Source organism: Leptinotarsa decemlineata, unplaced genomic scaffold (genome assembly GCF_025532065.1).
Source record: "Leptinotarsa decemlineata unplaced genomic scaffold, Ldec_3_MD MMD2_P_RNA_scaffold_12, whole genome shotgun sequence".
NCBI classification, from domain to species: Eukaryota; Metazoa; Arthropoda; class Insecta; order Coleoptera; family Chrysomelidae; genus Leptinotarsa; species Leptinotarsa decemlineata.
Genome location: NW_027412526.1, coordinates 9,751,963 through 9,779,232, shown reverse-complemented (window position 1 = coordinate 9,779,232; position 27,270 = coordinate 9,751,963). Strand labels below are relative to the sequence as shown.

Below are 27,270 nucleotides of genomic sequence, written 5' to 3'. Positions count from 1 at the left end.
AACCATTTGTGGTATTTGAATGCAGAGTTGGTAGGATTATCTTTCTTCGATCCCACCATGACTAATACAGGGTGTTAATTAAGTATGTACCATAAATTTAACAGACGATTCTTCAGGTAATTTTAAGACGAAATGTTCATATGAACATGGATCCTCAAATCTTTCGTTCTCAAGATACGTAAGAACGTGATTCAATTCATTAAATCCAGTGGCGACTCGAGCGGGATTTGAACGAATATTTTTGACCTAAAAATGTACGCCACTGACTTTTGTGCAATTTTTATTATTTCTTTGGATTGAGCAATTAGAAATACAACTTTTTTGTCTCTCGATTTTTTTCGCATCTTGCTTAGTTTTTAAGAAAAAAAAGTCGACCTAATTGCATATGCCTGGACCTCACAAGGAATAATACGGGGAATTGAATGTTTCTTTTGGAAATTATTATTTCAACAATTTTTCAATACTAATTATGTAACAATAACAACAAATATTAAATAACATTAACATCAAGACTAACGAATTGCACTAAATTAAGTGTTGGAAATGGCCTCCTTCGGCTTCAATACAACCGTCTAGCCGCCGCATCATTGAATTTCGCACTCTTCTGAAAATACCTGGCGTATTTTTTATTATGCCACATGAAATAATGATTTTATTCCGTAAATCCTCTTCACTTTGAATAGCAGTTTTGTATACCAACGCTTTAAGGTGTCCCCAGAGAAAGTAATCTAAGGGATTCATTTCGGGCGAGCGAGGTGGCCATGGGTGTGGGCCTGCTCTCCCAATTCAGCGATTACGGTAATTTTCATTCAAAAATTGCCGTGCCACTACACTAAAGTGTGGTGGAGCACCATCGTGCATGTACCACATACGGAATCTTTCCATCACTGGAATTTCTTCTAAAAGTCCAGGTAAAACAAATACTAAAAACCTTCGGTATTCTTCTCCATTAAGTCTAGGTGGAAGGAAGTGAGGCTCAATGAGATGGTCACCAACAATTCCAACCCAAATATTAAAAGAAAACTGTTCTTCAAAATTATTTTCTATCAAGGCCTGTGGATTGTTTTCGGCCCAAATGTGATTGTTGTGGAAGTTAATAATTGAATTGAGAGAAAAATAAGCTTCATCTGTTAACAATATTCGATTTAGGTGGCTCGAGTGGCGTCCAGTGGCTCGAGACACCACTGGATTTAATAAATTGAATCACGTTCTTACATATCTTGAGAACGAAGGATTTGCGGACCCATGTTTATATGAACATTTTGTCTTAAAATTACCAAAAGAATCGTCTGTTAAATTTATGGTACATACTTAATGAACACCCTGTATATTGCTCAGTACCACAGATGAACCATCAGAGCACGCTAGGGTTGTAAATCCCAAAGTTAGGAAAGAAAAATTAAAAGAGGTAGTTGATGGAGGATTGGTTAATTTACTTACATTTACATTACAAACGTTTACATTATTTGACCGATTTAATATAAAAACAGATTTCCTAAGACAACATCCAAACATCTGTCAAATTATTAAAAGTAGTTAATGATATGACTGAGCGTGGTGTTAAATTAATAACCGACTTCAACAACCTTCTGACAAAAGATGAAGACCAAAAGCAATATGACGTGCAAGTTGTAAGAAAATGACGGGCATTATATTCTGACGTTTCAAAAACTACTTTAACAAAAGTTCTAGAATAGATTAGATAACTATGTAAAATTATCAATTCATGTAGTACTGATAGTGGTACCAGGTCACGTTTTTGGGGCTAAAAGCTGTTGTAACTCGGTTTGAATTAAAATAAAATACAAATTTTGAAGAACAACATTAGCCTTCTTTTGAGATACTAAACGTGTTTTTATTATTCATCGTTCTGGAGTTATGGTTCCATATGTCAGCTTTTTGGCCGAAAATTTGGGTTTTTTTTCAAACTTTGAGGGACGAGCGGCACGGGTTAACGTCGTTCAATCGAGCCCAAATTTCGGCTATCTCAATATCTGGAAAGGAGAATCATTTTGTGGGGTCCAGACGAACAAAATTCCGACTTCGATTTTTTGCAGCCACCCTAGTATGTAGCCCGGGAAATTTGAACGTTCACCTTATTCTTTCAACAGTCCACATATTTACCAGAAAAAATTTTGATAACGCAAGAGTAAATTGTGGAAACCTGAAACTATACAGAAATTTCTTTAGTCGATGAGGCGGTTATTTCTGGATTGTCTCCATGAGCAAACACTAACAGCTTATAATAAAAACACTTTCAAAAACAGACTGGACAAGGAGCTTCAATATCTTAAGGAAAACATTTTAAACCTCTATAGCCGGATATAACTGTGACAAAGCTTTTTGTCTAGTTCTCTTCACAGCAGAAATTACATTAATGATGTGGATCTGCGGTTCCATTCTACCCAAAGCATTGATGTAGTATCTGTTGTGAGGACCATTTGAGATAGGGAGAATACGCTTTATTGCATCATGGTGTGGACATGGTAACAAAGCTTATTAGAAATAGAACACAGAAGTATCCCAAGAAGAAATTTTTGTGAATCCCATTCACACCGGTTGGGGCCGGGGTGGACCAGATGTCCACGTGGGAGTGCTGAAGTGGAATAAATATATAACACCTGCTCCCATTCACGCCGGTTGGAGGCCGGGGTGGACCGGATGTCCACGTGGGAGTGTTGAAGTGGAATAAATACAGGGTATTCCATATACGATGGTCTATTAGACGTATCTGGAGAATAAAAAAAGATGATAGTTTCAAAGTTTGGTTACCGATGTCGATGGCTGAGATCTATCGTTTGAAAATATTTTCATCACCGCATTGTTGCCACATCTACATGTAACAGACATCAACTTGGAAATTTCAAATAGACACCCTATATATTATATCATTTATGAATTCTGCATCGAAATCCAAATTACTTTTGTGAACCATGTTCTATACCTATCTCTCACCGTTTTCAAAATATTAATTATTTTCTAATTTTTTTTGGCGAAAACATGTTTTTTTCAATATTTAATATCGCATGAATCAACTGATACACCGAACTCAAATTCTGGAAATATTAAGATAAGGTATGGTGGTTGTTATTTCAGAACGAAACTTAAATCTTATTTTGTACAGAGTGTCTGAAAAATACGTCTCAATTTGTATTTTTGAAAAACGACCATAACTAATTTTTTCAAATGGAACACCCTGTATATTATTCAATTTTCGAATTTAGCCTACCAATGTGAACAACTTTGATCAACTATGTCCTATACCTATCTCAGACCGTTTATGAGATATGGACTAATTCTAAAAGAATTTGCTCTTATGCAAGCAAAAAATTTCCAATAAAGTTAAAAATTGAGTGCATAATACACACATTCTCAAAATTTCATCTTTGCAAAAATGGTGCAGGTCTCAAGCCTTTGGAAATTTACTCCTTTAGATTGAAAATTGACAGACTGAGATGTTTTTTTTTTTTAGAAATACTTTTGAATATTATTAAATCAGGCTGAAAAATTCAATACATATGGTGAATCTTTTTCTATTTTCAATCATCTACTCGAATATCAAAAGAATTTTAAACGTTAATTTTGAACTTTGCAACTGAATTTCGGAAAGGATAATTGTGTATCATGATTTAAAAAACAAAAGAATGAAGTTAACAATAACTTGTTTATTTCAAATAAGATTCCTCTTGGCTGGGATTAAATCAAATAGGTGAATGAATGTCATTACGATGTCATCGATGACATAAGCAGATCAAGCTTATTCCGTGACATTAAAAATCATAATTCATAAATGAAGTGTGTGTATTTTCTATAATGTTATCCAATTTGGTACTGAAGAGCCTTGGGGCAAGTGTCTTAAGTCGAAACATCGGTGTATACCAGTGAGGGTGACAGTGTTCCATGTAAGTGCAATTTATTACCATTCATTCAAAGTAGAACTCATGTGAATGATACCTGATTTTCATTCCACAACGAATGTTTGAAATATAAACTGAGTAGAGAAATGTATCTTCTGTACAATTCAGTGTTCATATAGAGAAGTATTTGTTTCAAAAGAATTTTTTCTTTCGTGTAATTCAATGTTTATATGAAAGTAGCTGTTTCAGGAGGACTTTCTTTCAGTTTGTGTCTGAAAGTTACTTCTTTGCATGATCTACACATCCATGTATAGAGTTACTTATTTTCAAATTGATTACTTTCTTCCTTTCTTTGGAAGATTCCCTCATCCCCTTTTTTTGTATCAAGATGGAGTAGTAGAAAGCCAAAAACTTTCTTTCCCAACTTGTTTAAATAGTTCGACTGTCATATTGAATAGTGAAGATGGATAATAATAATAATTTGAACTCTGAAAATCCTAAATTCGTTTTATATTCATTTATTTCAGGTGAGGGAATATTCAATCGTCAATATAATCACTTCTGGGCTTCAGAAAATCCCCATTTCATTAGACAAAGGGGATTCCTACAAACATTCAGTTCTAATGTTTTTTGTATGCTCACGGATGATTAAGTTTTTATTTGCATTTATGAAGAAAAGTTGAATTCCGAAAAATATTTAGATATTCTGAAATCGACTATGAGTGATTTTCTAGACAATTTACCCCTGAACTTGTATCGGAATTGTTGGTATCAGTTGGATGGATCACCGGATCTGACTCCCCGATAGGTGTATAGAACACCTATCGATACGAAACAGGAACTGAAAGATCGGGTTAGATGTGCCTTCTAGGAAATCGAACATCAATCCATCAATGTTTACAAGTGAATGGTCAGAATTTCAAGCACCTGAGCTACTGAATTTTTGTCATGTTAGCATCAAATTTCAAAAAATTGCGAAGCTAGTTTCACAATATTATCTCTTGTTTTTTAGTTTGGAATTAATTTTGTTATCGATTTAATTTTGAAAAGTGTTCGTTCTTCTGTCAAAATAGTAATGTTTGTCGTACACCCACTATGAAATTTCATTCATGTATTCCATTAAACCTTTCTGAACTAATATAAATTTTCAATAAATACATTTTTGCTGAATTTTGTATTTGAAGTGTTATATTTGTATAGAAGCAAAAACATTATAGAAGAATTCATATCTCATAAACGGTCAGATATAGGTATAGGACATAGTTGATCGAAGTTGTTCACATTGGTAGGCTGAATTCGAAAATTGAATAATATACAGGGTGCTCCATTTGAAAAAAAAAATAGTTATGGTCGTTTTTCAAAGATACAAATTGAGACGTATTTTTCAGACACTCTGTATAAAATAAGATTTGAGTTTCGTTCTGAAATAACGACCACCATACTTTATCTCAATGTTGCCAGAATTTGAGTACTATCAGGTAATTCATGCGATATTAAATATTAAAAATACCATGTTTTTGCCAAAAAAAATTACAAAATAATTAATATTTTGAAAATGGTGAGAGATAGGTATAGAACATGGTTCACAAAAATAATTTGGATTTCGATGCAGAATTCAAAAATGATATAATATATAGGGTGTTCCATTTGAAATTTCCAAGTTGATGTCTGTTACATGTAGATGTGGCAACAATGCGGTGATGAAAATATTTTCAAACGATAGATCACAGCCATCTACATCGATTACCAAAATTTGAAACTCTCATCTTTTTTTGTTCTCTAGATACGTGTAATATACCATCGAATATGGAATACCCTGTATATAACACCTACTCCCATTCACGCCGGTTGGAGGCCGGGTTGGATTGGATGTCCACGTGGGAGTGCTAAAATGGAATAAATGTAACACCTACTCCCATTCACGCCGGTTGGAGGCCGGGTGGACCGGATGTCTACGTGGAAGTAGGATCGCAACAATTAATCATTTATGAAGAAGATGATAGTTTTATATATACTGTATATGTCCGCCGTTGGAAGACGTGCCTACCAAATGGAAGGCAATAGCCAATAATAGAGAAAGAGAACCATGATAATTAAGTTTATCGTATCTAAATTATACAATAGTCTAATTGGATATTGTCGCTTACTATTCAATAATAATAACATTAAAATGTCGAAGAACATAATTATCTACTCACGTCGGACACAAATACTCCTTTGACATGTGAAGATTATCATTATAACCAAATTTTCTCAGAACAGTCCATGTCGTTTCGTTTCTACCTCGCTGGATAAATAAACTATGTAGATACAAAAATCCCTTCATTGTTACACAATTCTGGCACACTCCATCCTCTACATTCTTCCGTAAAACAGCTTTCACGTCGTCCAAAACTTGAGGTTGCAGCGGAGCATTGAAACAACGACTCTGGAAGTTGTTCAACTCTATGTCGTTGAGCAGGCCATCGCAGTCTACATCACATATTTTGAATATCCTGATCAGAGCTTTCTTACACGCGTCTGTCAACTAAATAAACGACCATTAAAGAATGTTTTATACGACTGAGTTCACTTTTTTATTTTGACTTACATCAGCTTTTTCTACAGAATAAATTGGGGAAGTGGGGTGCAAGACAGCTTTCTGGGCATAGTAGAACATTTCCGAAATATTTTTCAAAGTTTTGGCAGAACACTCTATACACGTTTCTATTTCTGAATATTCTTCCATGATTTCAAAAATACCCTAAAAATATTGAAACAATAAAATTCTAAATAAAGAAACATTTCTCATATCCGACTCTATTTTTTCAATTGTTTGATTACCCCATAAATTATATCTCAAAATACTTGAAAAATACATTAGAAACTGCTTCAAGGCTCTCTTTAAAAATATATTTTAAAGAACGCTGAATAGGATGAGACATTGCAAATAACCGTTTCGGATATATTTATTTTCAATATCTTCAATGAAACAACTTTCAAATATAAGTTCAGCTGTATGAATAAAAAAAGAAATGTATGACTCGAAATAAAAAAATGTATTCAATTCTATCCTTGATAATAATTATAAAATGTTTACACTATAAGTAAATTTTATTTAACACGCATTTCGCTACAAGTAGCTTCATCAACTTCATCATCAATTACAATACAATATTACTCCTAGGAGAACAGGTAATTTATAAATATGTTAATTATTGACATTTTATGAAAATAAGTTTAACGAATATGGTTGAATTACTTCTAGTTGATCATTTAAGAAAAATTGATTGTTCAAGTTTTTCTAGAAGTAATATGGTAACTATTTTTTCAAAATCTATTTGTTTTGCCAAAATTAGTTATTTATGAATTCAAGTTTTTGCATACAATGCCAATAATTAATGTCTTTAATAAATACTGTTTTTCTAGAAATAATATTGTATTGTAATATTGTTTTTTCAAAATTTGTTTTACCAGAGTAAGTCATTAATATAATCCAGTTTTGTCCTAAAATGCCAATAATTAACATATATAACTATATATATATATATATATATATATATATATATATATATATATATATATATATATATATATATATATAAATTACCTGATTATAATACCTGTTTAATATAATCCAGTTTTATCATAAAATGCCAATAATTAACATATTTATAAATTACATGTTTTTCTAAAAGTTTCATTGTATTGTAATTGTTTTTTCAAAATCTACTTGTTTTGCCAGAATTAGTAATTTATGTAATCAAATTTTTGCATAAAATGCCAATTATTAACATATTTATGAATTACTTGTTTTCCTAGAAGTAATATTGTATTGTAATTTTTTATTTCAAAAGACACTGTAGAATAGTTTGATGTACCACTCCAACTGATAAAGCAACTGTGTAACGAAACCCGTCTGAAATAAAGTTTTGTGGGAAAATTTTATAATTATTATCATGATTCAACAATATTTCAAATGATTTCTTCAAAACAATTCGTTTTTATATTAATCATCTCATAATATCAATGAACTGTTATCACATAATGAATAATAATCTACTTGAGATTGAGGTATTAAATATCTAGGTATTTTCATTGTTCCATATTTACCGCAAAACTAATTTTTACCTTTCATCTCAGAAGAATATAAAAAAGAGATATTAATTAGAATAAAAATGTAAAAAGTCCAGACTAAAAGTCAAACATGATAATTTTGGTTTCTATTTGACATCTATTTGGTTTATCCAACTTCGAAAAAAAAACCAAAACAAAACATTAGTTCAAAGGATTGTAGAAAAAATATTATTAGCTTTCAAGGTACTTTGGGTCAACTTATGATCTGTTGTGAGAGGATCGTTGGTTAAGCTACTAAGATGCTCATTGTGAAAGTAAACAATAATCGTGATAGTAATGGAATCGAAAAAAAAAAAGTTTATTATTTTTTCCAAAAACAAATACCGATGATTTGTACAAAATTTATAAAGAATAAAGTATTGAGAAATATGATTATTTGACATATGCATTAAAAACAGTACCAACCAGAACCAAAAGTAAATATAACTGTATTTTTGATAAGAACAGATAATATTCACAAGAACATTGTGAAAAATTATTACTAGATAATACCATAATTAATGAGTGCTAGTAAATAAAGCATTGGCAAAATAAGATTAGGTTGTTTCAAAAGTTTTGTACTTCAAAACATTTTGTTTTTGAGAAAAAAAATTGCAAAATAAAAAATGATTGGTAATTGGATACATCAAGAAAAGGAAGGTACAAAATCGAAGAGAATATGATGTAATTGAAGACGATTGTAGATACTAACAATCGAAACGTCGTGAACTAACGTGACTTGGAATCTCTACACTTTTTATTTTTATTTTCTTTTTTCATCCCTTTATTTTTTTTATTGTTATATTAGTACTTGTAGTTTATTTCACTATTATTTCATTTCAGGTTTATTTTGCTTAATATAATTGTTATTTTCAGCTATTCATTTTTAATTATTCTTTTTTAGTTGTTTCAGGGATTTTAAATCATTTTATATATTAGACAATGGAAGTCCGAACTAGTGAAATTGAAAGTAGTTTATTTTAAAATTATCTCTCAATAAATTAGTCAATGATAACTTGTCATGATCAACAAAAAATATAAATAGTCAGTAACTTCAGTATCAGTATCCTAACCATCACATTTCAGAAATGTTAAAACCCCAAATATATTACTTGGAAACAAACAAAATATCAAATGATGGATGGGTTATTTCTCGGCATGCTTTTCAAATATAAAGGTTTATAATAATAATAATGAAACTGATAATCCAAAACAAGTCAATCAATCAAAATTTATTCATCACCTGAAACTATTGAGCATATCATAAATGATATATAGCGAAGCTTATTGGACTAGTCAGAAATTATTAGACGAGATTAGATATCCTCGCATCAGTATACAGACAGATATATTATTATGTATTATGGTTAGAAATTCAAATGGCTACATCAAAAAGAAAAACAAACCAAACTTTTTTCGTTTGTAGAGTTTCAAACAAGAATGAAACATCCAAGTTGGGTAACAATAAAATAGCAGCAATATTCTTAAACATCAATATCGGTCCTTTTACAAACTAAATGAATTATGATGTTCAAATGACTACTCTATACAAACAAGAATCATACTATCGCAGAAAATTGTGATTGAAAATAGTCAACTTTTTGAACAGAGTTCCTCGGGGTTCAGCACTACCACCATAATTATACCACATATTTAGCAGCTGATAAAATAACAGAAAAATCAGTATTATAAAGTTGTAATTGGAAGAACCAAGTTAGTCAAATGAAATGGAATTTAGAAAATTAGGTAACTAATATTGAAAAAATTACAGTTTGTATGAAATAGGAATATATGAAAATGGAGTTAATTAAGGTCTGTTGAAAAAATGAGGTGAATTTTCATTTTTCCCAAAAAACATGTAACATGTTTTTGGTCAAAATTCAGCAATTTTGTAACGAATATCGCTACCACAAGCTTAATTTTCTAAATTTCTGAAAAAATTGCATGGCATGAGGATTTTACAATCCTCCATAACAATTTTTTTCCCTTTCTCAACATCTCCATCGGTTGTTAACGTGCTATGGCGTCCAGGGATAACTTTGAAAAACTTGTATCACTTGTAAACATTTTTCTGACTCGGAGTACAATTATCGTATGCCACTGTCAACATTTCAAGTATTTTTGAGCAATTAATTTTATGTTTTCACAAATCTGATGCAAATTCGTTGGTAACTTTTTTTCAAGAACAGAAATTAAACATGCTAATTAGCTGAAACTGTGAAAATATGTTCGAGACGAGGGTACCAACATAAAAAAACTCTAATCAAATGTAAGTAGCCCGCAAAATTTCAACATTCACAATTTTTTTTACAGACCTCATATGCCTATGCAAAAATATAAACTCTTCAAATAAAATAAAAATTAAATATCAAGGATTACAAACCTACATTCGACTATCGAAAGGTAGAATTTTTGCTTATCCTTCTTCAAATGAAATAAAAATAATATATGCACAAAGAGTTCGGAATGTTAATTGTGTTAAACTGGAAAATATAAATTGTTATTGACGAATTAAGGAAGTGATAACTGATACTTTATTGTCTGAAGAACTACATCTTGTAGACAAAGTCATAAATAATATGTAATATACAAAAATCAACATAAAAAAAACATACACAATTTAAACAAAATACAATAAACATAAGCTAAAAATGTGAAATACACTGAGATATCCAGATGGAAATAACAAGACATAGAAATCAAAGTTAAGATTCAAGTGAATCGTCAAGATACTCCTGAACTGAATAATAGGCCCTATCAACAAGTAGCATTTTAACTGCTTTTTTGAATTTGTTAAGCACTATAATTTCTTTAATTCGGGCTGGTAAGTGGTTAAACAGTTTGATCCCGTTGAATATAATTGAATCCCTAACAAGGGAGCTCTCAGGAATAGGATCTATGTTACTATTGTGGCTACAAGTATTATATGAGGAAGGGGGAGATGCACAAGAATAATGTTTTTTTATCAAGCAAATTGAATCCAAGATAAACAGGGCAGCAACTGTTAAAATACCATGAGCTATGAAAAGAGGCTTGCATGGATCCCTGGGAGCTGCTTTGCACATATATCGGACAGCCCTTATTTGGAGCAGAAAAATCATTTGAAATAAATCTCTAGAACAAACTCCCCAGAAGGCAATTCCATATTTATTATGGGGATCTATTAGAGCGAAATAAGCTGTTCTTGAATGGGAGTAGCCTAGTTCTCTAGAAATCACTCTTAGTGCATAGCAACCTGAGGCAAGCTTCTTGCTTAAGTTTATTGTGTGATTTTTAAATTTCAGTTTATCATCAATGTTCAACCCTAGAAATTTATGATTATGTACCCTGTCTAAGATTTTGTCACCAAGGCATATCTCAGGTAAGTTGCAGTGGAAAGTAAGTATGCTAGTTTTATTGATATTTAATGATAACTTATTGCAGTCGCACCATTCTTTGATTTTGTTGATGTCAGCTGAGATGGCATCTTGAAGGGTAGGAATGTCCTTGTTGTGCCATAATAAAGTGGTGTCGTCAGCAAAGAGAGTAATTGTTGCCGTTATATCTATAAAAGCTAGTCCTTTATGTAGATAAGAAACAAAATTGGGCCAAGGATCGATCCTTGTGGTACACCACATTTGATAGTTTGAGCAGAGGAACACTCGGTTGTTTTAACTATCTGTTTGCGACCTGATAAGTACGAATGAAACCAGTGGAGAGTGTTGCCTCTGAAGCCATACTGTTGCAACTTATTAAGAAGGATATCATGGTTGACACAGTCGAAAGCTTTCGATAGATCACAGAAAATGGCAGCGACTGCTTCTTTAGCGTTATATTCGGAGTATATCGTTTCTAACAGAGAGAACATAGCATCACTATTACCCTTATTTGCTTGGAATCCAAATTGACGAGAAGTAAGGATGTTATTATCATTGCAAAAACATAAAATTCTGCTTTTCACTAGTTTTTCTACGAGTTTAGCAAGGGTAGGAATAAGTGCTATAGGCCGGAAGTTGGAAGGGTCATCATTGGGTCCACCCTTATACAAAGGGATTATCAGAGATGTCTTCAAAAACGATGGGAACTCGGCAGATTCAAAAGACTGATTTATGAGTTGTGATAAAACCACTAAGGTTGAATAAGGTAGATTTTCAAAAATTTTAACAAAAATATCGTCTATACCTTTGCTATTCTTGTTTTTGATATTTATGATAACTGCTATTATTTCCTCAGGATTTGTTTCATAGAGGGAGAAACTTTCTGATATGTCAATACTGGAAAGAAAATTCAAGGGATTAACAGTTGATGATATATTTTCGGTGAGTTTGTCCGCTATGGTGCAATTGAAATTATTTAATAAATTGGGATCCAAGCCTACTTCGGATGAATGTTTATTGGACTTTTCTCTGAGATCGTTGATAATGGACCAGCTTTCCTTAGATTTATTTCCTGCTATATTTAGTCTATGTTTGTAGTAGATCTGCTTAGCATGCTTCAAAGTAACTCTGTAAATTGACCTATAATTATTATAGTAATTGATAAATGAAGTTTGGTTAGGATCTATAAATTTTCTTATATAATGTAATGATCTTAGGTTCTTGGCAGATATTTTAATACCTTTAGTCAACCAGGGTTTTCTTTTTTTATTTTGATTTTTTGTAGAGGAAATGATTTATTGAAATTTTCTAATAACCCATTGTAGAATGCCTCAAAAGGGTGAGAATTGTCTAAGAAGGAAGCCCAGTTTGTTTGCTCACAACGTTGATAAAACCTATTATAGTTCCGCTTGCTGAATAAACGACTCCTTTTCTCACATTTACTGGCAGTTTTGGAAGGGAATTTGAAGGAAAAGACTACAGCTTCATGATCCAATAGCCCAGAAGGGATAACCGAGCAATCAATGTTTGTTAAATCTAAATTACTGCAAATGTAGTCTATTAATGAAGCTGAGTATTGAGAGATACGAGTGTGACAGTTTACATGCATGGATAAATTGAAAGTTTCAGTTTCAGTGAGTCTTCTTTTTTAAGAAAAAAACAGTCAAGAGGAAAGAATTTTGAATCTGTTGAGAGGGACAGAGATTGATACAAAAATTCAGATTTGTTAGGAGTGACATATTGAAGTTGATTAGTGAATATTTGGATGAAGAAAACAAAACTTGAGAGTTCACAAGGAATTCATCAAGGTAGTGTTTTGAACCCTTTCCTATTTTTGAAAATTAATTATAATGCAGTGGAAATATCAGGAGATTACAAAATTTATTTGTTTGCTGATGGCAGTCTATAATCTATTTCACCTTGTCAGATGTAGACAAAAAGACATTTGATCAAAATTGTGTATATTCAATATTTGGTAATAAATGATAAAAGGTTATTTAGAAATAGTAATGCATCTGACTATTTGAAGAATAAAAAATGTAGAACATTAATAATCAATATTGTTAAACTTTATCATAAAAAGATTTCTATACTCAAATAATACATAAGGATTTTTTCGGTAGGCTCCATCCTAATACAGGTATCATCTCTATAATACAGGGTCTTTCACGACGAGCGTTCGTTACGAATATATGAAGAACGATTCAAAATAAAAACTTGAAATTTTGTGGTAGTGGGTTTTACAAAATGGCTTTCTCAACTAAAATATTTTCAACTTCCGGTCTCTTTCCGTTATACCGGAAGTGGAGGGCAACTTCCTTATTTCAAATGGTACACCCTATATTTTATTACATTTTTGAATTTCTCAGCACATTTTAGGCCCACTTTGTATAACAATACCTATACCCAAATTTGTTAGTTTTCGAGATATTAATTTTTTTCTGAAAAATTTGACAGTAACAGCACCACTCCGAAAAAATCATAACTCATAGATAGTAACAGTTGAAAATGTGAAATTTCACAGAATCACACCTTAAGCATCAAGTCATGAACAGGTCTATCGAATTTTCAAAAAATAATTTACAGGGTGGTCAAAATTTCCACCTAAAACATAACATCGAGAAAACTGATGAAACACGATTTTTTTAAATGGAAACCATACACTATTCTATTATTTTTGGATACTTCGAAAAAAAAAAGATATCAAATTCATGAAGTGTCCTATACCTAAAATACACCCCTGGCACGATATATCTGATTTTGATGGGAAATATTTGAAATGTAAATCATTCGGAATAATACCAAACCAAGAAAGCTTTGAAAACAATTTTGAATCGTTCTCGATATATTCCTAACGAACGCTCGTCGTGAAAGCCCCTGTATAATTAATATTTTCTAATTTTATCTACAGTCCATGGCATTTTTATTTTGGTCTATATCTTTTTTTATAGTTATATTCCACATTAAATGTTATTTTCATGTACTGTAAGTAATATTTTATAGATTACATATTAGTCAAAGATTTTTATAATTTATTCACACAAGTTTTTGTCTCATTTTATCAAAGGGATATTTCGAAGATAATTATAATAATAAAAGTAATAAACTTACATCAATTGTTGAATATTCAACAAGATCAATCTTATTTCCAACTAAGACCACGGGACAAGGAATGTCAGGGTGGTTCTGTTTTATCAAAGGCATCCAATACGATGTGATTCTGTCAATAGAATCATCATCATCAACAGCGTAAACTATACACACAACACTAGCTCTCTTAATCTGGTCGTTTAGGTCTGCTTCAGTCTGCTCAGAAGAGGAAAAATCGACGATATTCGTGGGGACTTGTTCAGGAGTAACATCTGCTGGTATTGTAATCTCTTCAGCTTTTGAGGGTACATTTTCAGGAAATTCTTCGCTAACGAGTGACAAAATCAAGGAAGTTTTACCCACACCAGCATCACCTACTAATAATATGCGAACGGTCCGTTTCAGTGGGGACTTCACAACCATTTTCACTGTTACACCCTTAAAATACAAAAATCGTATTGAGGTTAGGATTTTGTTATCTAATGTTTATAAATAACCAAACACTTATAAAAACGATAACAATCCATCAATCAATCAGAGGTAGAAGGCGATAAACTGATATGCACAGGTGTAATATGGTTAATTTTCTTCATTAAAGTGTTTGGGAAAATAAGGTGGAAGCAGAAGATGTTGAAGAGTTATAGGATTTTACCTTTCAATTATGTTCACAGAAAATTATCCCACGAATACAGAATGCGCAACCGATGAATCCACAAATCATTTTTCACTGACATATCATAAGTATAAAATATTAAACACTGAATTTATTGTATGATTAACTTTTATTTCACATAAAACTAGACAGTTCTTGCCACTTATTTGATCTTTATTCATTACGTCAAAATGCAACGCGTGCGTGAATTCGCTTGCACGTGATAACTGGAATTAGGTACATATTCTATTTGCAATTATATGTTGGAGCAAAAAACTGGTTTGTTTATATTCCCCACGAAGTAGTTTTTCAAATATTACCCACTCGAGATCTGTACGCCCATCAGCCTCCCGCGCAGAAACATATTAAAATCGTAGCCAAAAATAGAAAACTGAAAATAGTTCATAAGTTGATTGTTTTTCTAAAGAGTTCTTTACTTTAAACATTTCTTCGGAAATATAGTTTTATTCAACGTGAAACAATTTTATCTCACAACTCAATTTCTGTTTTCAAAATTATTGTAACAATTGTACGATAGCATAGAAGGTCTACTCTCATTGATTTTTTTATATTTCCAACTTTAAACTCATATGTGTTTTTCAGATATTCAACTCGGAATGATATAATAGGGTCGGGTTAGGTTATGATGTCTAGTTCAGTTATAATTGAAAAAATGTCTGAACACAAGTCACAATAAGTAGTTTTTGCGATGTGATTGTGGCAAAAACAATTAGTTGTAACACAGCTTTATAGTAAGTAAGCTGTGGTTGTAATCTGTAATCTGTGCGTCTACATTCCGAGTCGGAATTCCCAAATTATAGTGTGGAAAGTGAGGTTTGAGCCAAGCTCCAACTGTCGCAAAACATCCCGGTGTGGAGTTTTTAAAATTATTCTGTTCTAGAGAAAACAATTGCCGCAATATGATGCAACAAAATTCAAGGAAAATGAAGACATTCCATATTGAGATTTCTATGTCCCGATGTGGAGTTTTTAAAATTATCCTAATCTAGCGGAAACCATCGCCGCAAGATGGTGCAACGAAACTCAAGGAAAATGAAGACGTTCCATATTAAGACTTCTAAGTAATATTACGTATGTTCAGAGTAGAGTTACCTATTCTGAGTATTCGACCTTGATATCTTGGATCCCATTCAAATTTCATATTTTTATTCCTCCTTTCTTCTGTTTTTATAAGATAAAAACCAGGACCACTCAAACAAGATTGTTTACATGTACTTAGCATATAGAAAAATGTACCTGTTTATATTTTGTTAACTTATCAATTGAACTGTTAAATCTGACAATTTTGACTAACATTCAACAGAAGTATAGAAAGGAACCCTGGTGTTTTAACCGATACGCTTTTGTTTTGTCAAAAAATTTAGATGCGAGAAATTGAGATTGATGCTGCAAGAATCGAAATCTATCCCGCGTATTTTGAAAATTGAAGTGCCAACCTGACATTGTCGGATAGTGTATTCAAAACCTCTGTGAATGTTAATCTGAAATTTATTGGATTTCTTTATTATTTCTTATCCAGAGTGCTGTAAGTCGAGAATTTTTAGCATGGAAAAGGGTCCATCCACGGATATTATATGTACCTTGATCCCTTCTATGGAATTGATCTTTTTGAACCAAGATACACCAATATTTCTTGATGTTCTTTTATAGGAATATTTTACATTGTGAAACATTACACAAATTTGAAGTCAGTTGCATGTGGTATTATCCAGAAAAGTAGTTATTTTTATTGGATATATGCCCAATGATAGGCTCCACCACTGCATTTTTAACTACATAACCATTGAATTAAAAAAATATATTTATTGTCATAAATGAAATATATAACTTTAAAGCTTCTTCTTCTTTTTTGATTTTCCAGCAAGAGGAGCAGGCATTTTGAAAACAGTGCTGAAAAAAAAAAATAACATTAAAAATTTTACATTGTATTCTAATTTTATCAGTTTACATATAGTAGGACAAATAATGTACTTACTGGCATGTTGTGCATATAGGACTGAATTTGCAGAAAACTGGAATATAAAAAAAATTAATCTTCAATTTCAGCAACTGAAAAAACTTACTTGAAAGACAAACCGAACAAACATATCCTATATCAATGAGTTCTCTATGACAAAAACAAGCTGCTCTATAATCTACTTTAACCGGAGGAGGTAATACCAGCTTTTCTCTAACAGGAGGTTCTGGTAGAAAAACCCACTGTAAAAAAGGGTTTGTATAGGTACTTATTCCAAATTCAGATGGTTTACTTTACGCACAAGCAAATACTGCAGCAGCCCTTGCAACTGGGGGACCTTGAGGTACAAACCATTGGTGATATCACATCCCTGTTGCAACAAACTCAGGTGTTGGTCCAGTGCACATACATCAATCACTACATTCAATTTTTGAGCAGTGAAGAATACATTCATATAATTCATATACTGAGAGGCTGAACATCCGCTACCTGTGACAACTAATATGCGACTATTTAGCTGAAAATATAAAAATTATTTGTGAACTTATTACTGAGTCAATGGCCAGATGTTCTGTTCAAAACAGAACTAAAGTTTAAACTATGGATAATATTCAGATCATTCATTAACTTTAACGACAGATGAATCAGTCGTTAAACTTAGCTGGAATTCAAGTTAATCCAATAAGTTTCTTTTTGGTTACCGAAAGATGAAGAAGCTATGTTAATATAATATAGAGCGTCCAAAAACTTTCATGTGAGAAATTTTTTATTTACTAGTGTCAAAGAGTTCATGTGTTCTTTCTACTTCATGAAAATGTCACAAATGATTCTTGAATATGGAACTACTAGCCAAGATTGAAGATTCTAAAAGATTTGTCTAATTTTTGAGAAAGTGGTCCCTGCAATTTTGAAATTTTACTATTGGTGACTTCCCTAAATAAAATGTTAGCTTCTCATTAATAAATATGCCTATTTCATTTGAAATTTATAAAGCATCAAAAAAACGCTGTTGTATGTATGAACTCAGTTAAAACTAATTGAAAACTGAAATTTAATCTATTTGTTAAACTCTAGTTCAAGCTGAACCTATAAAACTGGCTCTAACCAGTCATTACGGTACTTTTTTTTGTCAAGTTATATTTTACCTTTGCACCGGGGGGCTTTGTTCTTTGGAGCCTGGCAATATAACACAAAGCCATAGCAATTGTACCTGCTATAAGAGATTCTGTAATGGAGGCTGAGTGTTCCTTGGTCATGAGCTCGGCTAAATTATGCTTTGTTGTCTTTTCTACATTTGTGAAGACTTCATACTGCCCATCCACTTGCCTAACATCTGAAGACTTTCCAGGACCAGGGAAAATGAAGCGGCTACAAAATTTCACAGTTAGATATGGTTAATCATTTCGCACTATGAACAACAAACACTTGCCTTGTTTTAGAATGACATGCCATAATGGCGAGTTTATTTTGAGATTTCTGCATAAGGTGCGAGTTTGCGAAAGCTATCACAGACTCCACACAATGGGTTAATACATGCGGATTATCTCGAAGCATTTTTTGGCCCGGATTAGTGTCCATAATAATCACCAATAAACTCGTTTCGTCAGTTGAAGTTATTTCGGGAGGTACTTCTGCGGGTATTTCAATATTACCACTCATTTTGTTAGTTTTTTCTTCAAAATGTTTACGTTATAACCTTATTATAACCTAAAAATGCACTTTGTTTTGTTTACTTTTTTATTCTCTAATCCTCCATGATAACCAACATAAATTGAACCCAACTCTAAATGTGCTTTAGATTCATGGATGGACATTTTATTGTCAGTTTTTCTATTGTTTCCATATAAAATATTTACAAAGGCATAGAATGGTAACAAAAATGTGCTTAAGCTCTTTAATTCAAGTTACAAAAGCTATTTTGTCATACTTTAAGGAAACACTTCGGATCAAAATTTGACATACATCTCGAACCTTATTGCCGTCTTCATTAAAAATCTGAAGTAACTCCTTAAAAACTTGAGTGGTTAACATACTGTTAAGCAAATTTTACCAACTACTAAATCAATGATAAGTTGTTATGCATATACTTTTATATGCATATACAAAATTGAGTTATACAGATGTAGTCTTTTAAGACTATACAAATATTCAAGGATTATACCCGGAGAGCACTAAGTACCATCCGTTGAAATTTGTTTTAATGCATAATTTTTGAAATTTTGCTAAGCAAATGAGTTGAGTTTATGATAAAATTATTATACACGAAACCATTGGTCTAAAAAACAAATTTTCAAAACGGACATTTATCTGAGAAAATTTTTGGGTCAAGTGGTATTCGTGTATGCATACATATAAGAACAAAAATCAATTTTGAAATTGATTCAATGTTATTATCTGTTAGTGTCGAAAAATTTCAACAGAAAAATTGTTTGAAAATACAATGTTCAAATATATGAGTACATAAATATACTTCTGATGAACTGTTTGGAACCTTTGGTGTAGTAACTGGAGTTTTTTCCCAACAACAAACCATTATTTTTTAACACCTCGACACGTGTTTCGATCACCAAGTGATCATCATCGAAACATGTGATGTCGAAGTGTTAAAATAACGGTTTGGTGTTGGGAAAAAACTCCAGTAATATTGAGTACATGAATGACTGAATTCGTATTTTTCAACAATATGTTTTCTTACTTAAATCTATCGTATACTGATCCTACTTAATTTTCACAACCGCGTATTCTGGTATAATTAAATGTAGATACTATATAAATGTAAATTTTATATTACTTTGTTCACATGTTTTGTGTGGTTTATCAATTTGTGAATATATTATGTTTGGATACTTTGTTATAGCGAAGTGTAGAAAAAAACCGTATGTTGTGAATTTGAATTTTTTATTAACTTGTGATACATGGGCCTCTAACAATCATAAGTTTTTGTGATTTTTCATGTTGTCTTGAACAGGTTCATTACATATGTACCAGCTGGTGTCTTATTATTAAAATTAAATGAAAATTGGCGATCACAAATTGCTATAAAAATACAGTTCTGTGTTCGAAATTCCAAGGTCAACATCTTGTATAAAGATATTAATATAAATTTTTGATAGTGAAGTTTCTATAGAAAAGTATCAACATAATTTCAATTACTACTGAGAATAAAAAGTACGCCAAAAAAGAATATCTATAATGATAAAGTAACTTTCCTACAATCCTACTGGGAGTCTTTTACCATTCACAATATTTCCATGCTTAGACTCGAACAGGATGTATCAGAAAAATATATTAGGTTGTTTCAAAAGTTTTCTCCGTTTAAATGTCATATGTTTCACTGAGATATTACAGTTTTAAGTCCAATAAATCTATAATAATTCCGCAATCACTTACCCAATCGAATCATAATTCAGTAATATTTTTTCCACCAAAGAATTTTATATGTTGCAAAAAATTAAATTAAATAAATTATGTATGTCTACACTTCTTTAGTGGAGTATGGTTTATAACGATTACTTTTTCACTAGGTATCGATAATTACCTATCTTTAACTACTGCCATCTCAGAAAAAAGGGTTTTAGTTTTTAGTAAAATTCATTCACCCACTTAGATTGTTACTTTACAGAAGACATGGAAAGATGAAATTTATATTCAGATTTCATTCTTGCTTCGCTTATTCAAATCCAACTACATCCAATATCATCATCAAAATGTCAAACTGGTCAAAATTTTAATGAGAACGTCATTGGAATGACAGATATACTGTTGAAGATTTGTAAGTTGATTTAATATAATTACAGTCTTTAATTTGATGAAAAGAGCTCTGAAGAAGTTATCTAGTACTAAGAAACTAGTTAGGTAAATTCGCAATGTAGTGAAGTGTCAACTTGTTTGGTAATATACAATTATATTACAGGAGTGTATTGTCAAAACCTTCATCATCATCGCATGAACCTACCACGCAAAATTCAGAAGTACAGATGAACGAAGAAGCAGAATTGCTAAAGACAGAACTAGACGCACTGAAAGACCAAATAGTGAATCTGAAAGCAGCTATTCAGGCTTTGCAGCGCGAAACGGAACAAAAAGAAATAGCTATTGCAAATTTAGCTCGAGAAAAAGAAAAACTCGGTATCGACCTATTGAAGACAAAAAGGTCCAATGTTAACTTGAGCCAGCAATTGGAAGATGAACGAAAGTATTATTTTAAAGAAAAAGAAATATACTGCAGGGAAATGAATGAATGTAAGAAACTCAAGCGGGTTTTGAGTAGTTCCGTCACGAATAGTGAGGAGAAAGGAACAGAAGAATTCAAATCGGAAATTTTGAAATTGAAACAAACTCTCAATCAGACTCTGGAGGCAAATTTCAATTTGAGCATAAAGTTTCTCCGAATGAAAAATACCAAAACTTGTTTAAAAACGGAGCTTCAGACTATGAAGTTGGAACATGAAAAAGTAAGAGATTAATTATGAAATTGTCACCGGAACAAAGATTATATTATTTTTCTTTTATTCAGAAAAAAATTGAAGATGAATATGGGTAGATATGAGGTTGATAGTTGAGATAGTTGATAGTTCACTTACTATTTGTCGAAGATTTGTTTTCATATATCTACAAATTTCGATGAGTTTTTTATATTCCCCAAATTTACACAGAAATTTCACACAAAAATACCAGAACTGCAATTCTTTTTTGAGATGAGCTATATTATAACAGTAAAATTCTGATGCCACCAACTTTGCGCTGAGTTAGTTCAAGGTCGGACGTACCTGCTGGAAAATAGTGTTTTCAATAGATTGTATATGTTCAAAAAAAAACGGCAAATCATTTGTTTTCATCCGAAGTCCTAGACAGTGAAAAAGTATACCCCACCGATGAATTTTGACATTCGATTCTTGTTTACCGGACCAATACCCGTACATTAAAATACATTTTTCTAGACATCAGCGGCATAACGAATCCAAAAATTACAACTTTAGTCGGTGTAAATGTACAATAACTTCCTTCACTTGTGTTACTGATTTAATTCTCTTCTCATCTCTACTATGACTTGTACCGGACTGAACTGAACGCTCTCTCTAACCAGCCTGTAAGTTGTACAGAATAGAAAGCTCATGAACAGTCTTAGACACGTTCTCTCCTCGCCATAATGCCACATATTCATAACGCTCACTCGCTTTTCGAAGGTTCGATTAATTTCTTGTTAGTTCATCGCTCATTCATGAGTTCTTCAAATTCGGAAATGCATTTCGTTGAGCAGCAGTAGTGGTTCGTAACGCACTTTGTATCAAGACCGATAATGATCTATTATTGAAGACTATCTACTACTAGAGTAGTAGTCTTCAAGAGATATAGTCATGAAAAATACTACTTTCTTTCAATTTCCAGTCTTCATAGGAATCACAGAGAGCGATGTATCCAGAGCAGCTTTGAAGATGATCCTAATCTGGATCCACAGTATAGTGAATATGAAACTGGGTAGTCTGAGAATGGGGAATAACAATATTTTCATAATGAAGAAAAGAGAATTGAAACTTACACATTTAATGTATAAGTTTGAAAATGTCCTTATAGGACGAAACTGCAGTAACGTTAGTTACAAATAAAAGTGGTGAAAAACATAGAAAGTTTCTTTTCAAGAACTATCACCTCACGATTCGATGTCTACGAGCTTTCTTTGAAAAAATATAATCACAACATGTTTCGCTAGCACAGTATCTTTCTCAAGTGTATGTAGGTATATACACTGTGCTAGCGAAACGTGTTATGATTATATTTTTTCAAATAAAGTTCGTGGAGATCAAATCGTGAGGTGCAGTTTTTGAAATTACTATGGATCTTCATCAAGTAATGACTGAATCAATCAGAAAAATAAAATAGAAAGTTTCAATTCTCTTTTCTTCATTATGATTTCATACCACGCAGTAACGGCTACATCCATCAATTTATTGAAAAAATATTTTCACTACTTGAAAATGTGGATATTCTGATTGCGTTTTCGGATAAATTGTCTCTTTCATTATTTGCATATTACGATAATCAGTATAAAATAGCTATTTTCCTACCTTACCTGATGATTTATTTGCTTACAATACTAAAATGATCTACAAAAGTTTTTACAGTATAGGAATTGTTTTCATAGATATTCGAGATATCTGAAAGTATTCGTAGAAAACTTTGTTTGCTGAAAATAGAAAATACTCTTATTTGAGGGGGCTCCTTCTTGTTTCTAACTGTTTAGTGAACGAATTTTTCCGTTAAGTCTGTAATCTTGAAGTTCAATATTATCTATTCTCTATAATTCAGTTTGGTTTCACAATATTGTTCAGTTTTTCGATAGCCGTTTTTGTAACATATGTCATTCCTTGTTTTTCGAAACTTCTGTCATTTATCTGCATGAGGAATTCCCGCCACAAGCGGTCGCCTGAAGCTTGGTTGTTTGGGAGAACGTGGCTTTGGAACATGTGAGTCAGAACCCCTGGACTTTTTCTTTGCTGTACTGTATCAATTACTCTTGGCCGGTCCTCTATCGAGGAAAACCTCAATTGTCTGAACAACGGTCAGACAGAACAAATTAGAAAAACGGATTCTACAATAAACAGTAATTCGCTTGATGCCTCCGAGGGGTCCTCCTGGTACCAGATAAAGCCTCATCGAGGTTGCCGCAAGAAGTTAGCCATCGGTTCACTCGTTCCTACCGTAGTGTTGTCTGTAGACTCCAAGAAAACACCTGGTAATCACAACCAGCTGTCAATGGGTAAAACATGTTTGATAGAAAGTATGGTGTATTCTCGAAGTACCAGGATGATATCATCCGAGCAGGCCAGGAAATGCATCTTTCGCAATCCTCACTAATTGTATGGGAAGACCCTCTGAACGTAACGCCGGACCTAATACCTCATGAGGTTCTGTGTCGAATTCCTTAGATCATACAAACAATACTGTTACGACAATACCTTTGTGAGTTTTTGAGTGCTAGAGCACTTCGTTGAGCAGATGAAAGTTATTGAAGTAGGTTGCTTCGTTTATGATACTTTTTGGTGGGTTGAAAACTGGATGACGATTCTAGTTGAGAATATCAAACTAAGCTCTTCTTAAACTATGTTACTTTCAACATAATGGTTGTGAGTTACTTCTCCTAATTTTTCAATACTAAATTTCTGAATGTGAAGAGAAATCGTTGATGAGCGCATTTTTTTTACATTTTTCTAGTCACGTCATTGGTCAACACTTTTGATGATACATTGATTCAAAAAACATATTATCAATTCAACTCTTTTAATTTCAGCTGCAAAACGATTATAAAGGAAAAATTGAAAATTTAACTACGGATTTGAATGATCTAGTGAACGATAAGCTGAGTACACCGATATCCCCAAGTAGTAAGAAATATCTGCAGGTATCTCTTCATTCAAAATTCAAATTTCGTTCGATGTGAAAGATTTTTTATTTTTTTGTAGCTTGTCAAACAAAACGGTTGTCTGGTTTATGAAAATCTGTGCCTCCAACTGGAAGTGGACAATTTGAATTTGAAATTAGAAAAACTGAAACTTGAGCGAACTCGAAGCGAAACCAATAATCAGTTACATTACATTCATCATGACAAAATCAACAAATATGGGCGTAAACCCGAAAAAAATCCGAGAAAAGTCAAAATTCAAAACGAAACACCGGAAAAATTGGAAAGAGAAAGCAAACCATCATGTAGTCGCAGGTATTTTCAGGAAGACGAAAAAATCGTTAAAATATATGAGCGAAAAGAAATTCCAGGCCTACCAAATATCAAAATTATCAATGAAAGAAATTTGAAAGAAAAGAAAATGAAACGAAAAAAAGAAGTTATGGTGCCAAAAACCGACAAAATAATTTCTGATAATGATACTCGAGTTGAACAAGACAAAAATGAGTGTATTCCTGAGTATCGGATAAATGTTGATGAAAGTTGTAAAGATAAAATTGTCAGTAAGAATTTGTCGAAGTTGGCACTGTTTCAAGTTTCTAATGCCCAGTCAGTAGTTTCTAGTGATTTTGTCTCCGTAGCATCCAGTATAAAAAGAAGTCAATCATCACCTGATATTCTGATGAATAATGAATTCAAACCAATGGGCTGAAGCAATTATGTCACTTCCTGTTGGTATATTACTTTTTGGGTTAAGTTCTAACATGATCGGTACGATGATGTGCATTGACCAGGTGCATATTAATTGTGTAGAGTTATTTTTGTATAAATAAATATCCAGACCCTATGTTTCAAATATTTAGACCAAACGATAAGGATTTTTTTAAAGATCGCATTTTCGTGTTGGTTCATATGACATAATAATTTTTTTGTATGAAGTATTGATTATGAGCGACTTGAATTGGGAACTATAACTCACGAAAGTTAATTAGAAGAGTTCAAAAATCAAAATTGCCATTGAATATAGGATTGAATTTTAGAATTTGTCCACCTTCAATGGTTCAACTTTTATCCGAAGATAAGTGTCGTTCTTCCACTCAACCGAAAATCTATATCTTTATATATATTTCCTCGGAAATTAATGCTGCTGATATCACTCAAATAAAATTTTACATAAATATTCAGGTTCAAATTTAGAAATGTTCAACATTTTTACAGTGTCTGTGGTATCATTATATTTTTTACTTCTGTGGTCACAAATTATTTTTAGCTAGTTCACTACCCTGGACTTCAAACGAACAGCGAGTGGCAACGTTGGCAAAATTCAAATTTTCCATTACTAACAAAATTAACCAAGCACTCATCTTAAACTGAATTTTAGTCTAAGAGGAAACCCATGGAAATTTATTTAAAAATTACGTAATTTTACGTTTTGCTGTTAAAGCTAGTTCTTAAATTCAATGACGAGCTTATCAATGCATGAAGATCATTCTTTATTTAATGCTGGTTCTCAAATTTCTTCAAACAATATTGTGGGCTCAGAGATGAATTCAGTAACTCATTTTTTTTATAAATTATAGATATGACACCCTCCATGTTCTCAATTTTAGGATTAGTTCAACCGATACCACACATCAAACAATCAAAGTTTATGATTTATCAAATTGGTTTGATTGACAACCGACATTATCAAAATTGTGAGATTATAATAAATTATTAACTTTCCCCTGAATAACTGGAACTCCGATTTTATTTGTACGACAGTTCGGAAAGATCTTCAACTAAATATATAACTCCTCTGTGATTGATATGTATAAATGCCTACGAAAAACTTCAGCATCAACTCAAGAATACAGGATTTACGAAATCGTTGTTTGAATCCTGTATTCTTGGGTTTATGACACAATCATGAAACAATGAAACAACAATGAAATCGAAGATGTTCCAATGTTTTATGAAAATTTTTTCGGAATCGTTAATTTTCTGTGACGTCATCGCCCTTCTTCAGTTTAATCAATGTTCTGCGAGTAACAATCAAATTGTTGATCTGCGAATGAGTTGATAATACCAATTTCTCAGGAATTGTTCGCTGTGTAATGACTGGTAATTCAAATTGAGGTGACCTGCCAATTTTCATAGTATGAACTCATGAATACAGAACTACGTATTTGCAGACCAGCGAGTGATTCAATTATACGCTCAAGGCCTTATTCTTGAATCAGGTGAAGTCTCACATCAAGAGAGATAATTTATCCCCCTTCTGAATTTGAATGCTATTCAGTTCCAAAACAGACACAAACATCCGATTTTTTCTCTCGTAGTTGGCAACATGGCAACAACAACGTAATACTACAGATAAAATTAACATGTAGCAATACAGCGCAAAAGAAAAAATTCGACACTTTGTTTCAAAAATGTCAGTCTACTTTCATTACTCTAAATGTCAAGATCGTTGTCAACGACACCCCCACCCTCAACATCTTCAACATCATTCAGAACATTATAGCACCATTAGGTATTGCGTTATTGTACCAACAGCAGTTGGTACTTGAGAAGTATTTATCTCATGTTGTGTGAAAATAATTGTAACAAAGAACGTTGTGGGTGAAGCCTTTATCTCACACAAATATTACATGACTTTGGAAAGCTGCTCTCGACTATCGATCTAGTATTATTTATCTTATAACATATTTTTTCCGTCAACTATACTTCACTGTGGGGAGTCTCAGAGATGGCAGAATTTCGTAAGAATTCAAATACAAAATTTCACTCTCACAATTATTTGTTTTTTTAGAGGAGTAAATCGCAGCAATGCTCCGATTGAATTACTGGAATTGACTAGT

General features: G+C 32.2%; 3 protein-coding genes across 5 annotated transcripts in view; 1 reads left to right on the top strand and 2 right to left on the bottom strand.

The window, feature by feature from the left end:
- Miro (mitochondrial Rho GTPase) overlaps nucleotides 1-15,632 on the bottom strand; it is a 37,585-nt gene extending 21,953 nt beyond the window's left edge. The window contains exons 1-4 of one of the 2 annotated variants that reach the window (XM_074173781.1): nucleotides 15,051-15,632; nucleotides 14,420-14,836; nucleotides 6,448-6,600; nucleotides 6,056-6,384 (exon numbers count right to left, since the gene is read on the bottom strand). In XM_074173781.1, coding sequence (XP_074029882.1) covers nucleotides 6,056-6,384; nucleotides 6,448-6,600; nucleotides 14,420-14,821 — 884 coding nt within the window. In that variant the 5' untranslated portion in view covers nucleotides 14,822-14,836; nucleotides 15,051-15,632. The remainder of the gene's footprint in view (nucleotides 1-6,055; nucleotides 6,385-6,447; nucleotides 6,601-14,419; nucleotides 14,837-15,050) is intronic. The other variant, XM_074173785.1, reaches the window with a different exon arrangement.
- Nucleotides 15,633-16,854: 1,222 nt separating this feature from the next.
- Tfb4 (Transcription factor B4) lies at nucleotides 16,855-18,872 on the bottom strand. Its single transcript, XM_023168097.2, has 6 exons — nucleotides 18,458-18,872; nucleotides 18,174-18,396; nucleotides 17,330-17,545; nucleotides 17,135-17,270; nucleotides 17,047-17,083; nucleotides 16,855-16,961 (listed from the first exon to the last, which is right to left on the bottom strand). The coding sequence occupies exons 1-6, from the start codon at nucleotides 18,685-18,687 to the stop codon at nucleotides 16,901-16,903; spliced, it is 903 nt and encodes a 300-aa protein (XP_023023865.1). The 5' UTR covers nucleotides 18,688-18,872; the 3' UTR covers nucleotides 16,855-16,900.
- A 1,780-nt stretch (nucleotides 18,873-20,652) lies between these two features.
- On the top strand, nucleotides 20,653-25,274 carry LOC111512008 (uncharacterized). 2 transcript variants are annotated; one of them, XM_023168096.2, is made up of 4 exons: nucleotides 20,653-20,800; nucleotides 20,942-21,482; nucleotides 24,317-24,427; nucleotides 24,489-25,274. In XM_023168096.2, exons 2-4 carry the CDS (start codon nucleotides 21,006-21,008, stop codon nucleotides 25,137-25,139), a joined length of 1,239 nt encoding a protein of 412 aa, XP_023023864.2. In that variant the 5' UTR covers nucleotides 20,653-20,800; nucleotides 20,942-21,005; the 3' UTR covers nucleotides 25,140-25,274. The 2 variants fall into 2 exon arrangements, with proteins under 2 accessions (XP_023023864.2, XP_023023863.2); XM_023168095.2 differs by having other exon boundaries at nucleotides 20,683-20,883.
- Nucleotides 25,275-27,270: the final 1,996 nt, after the last annotated feature.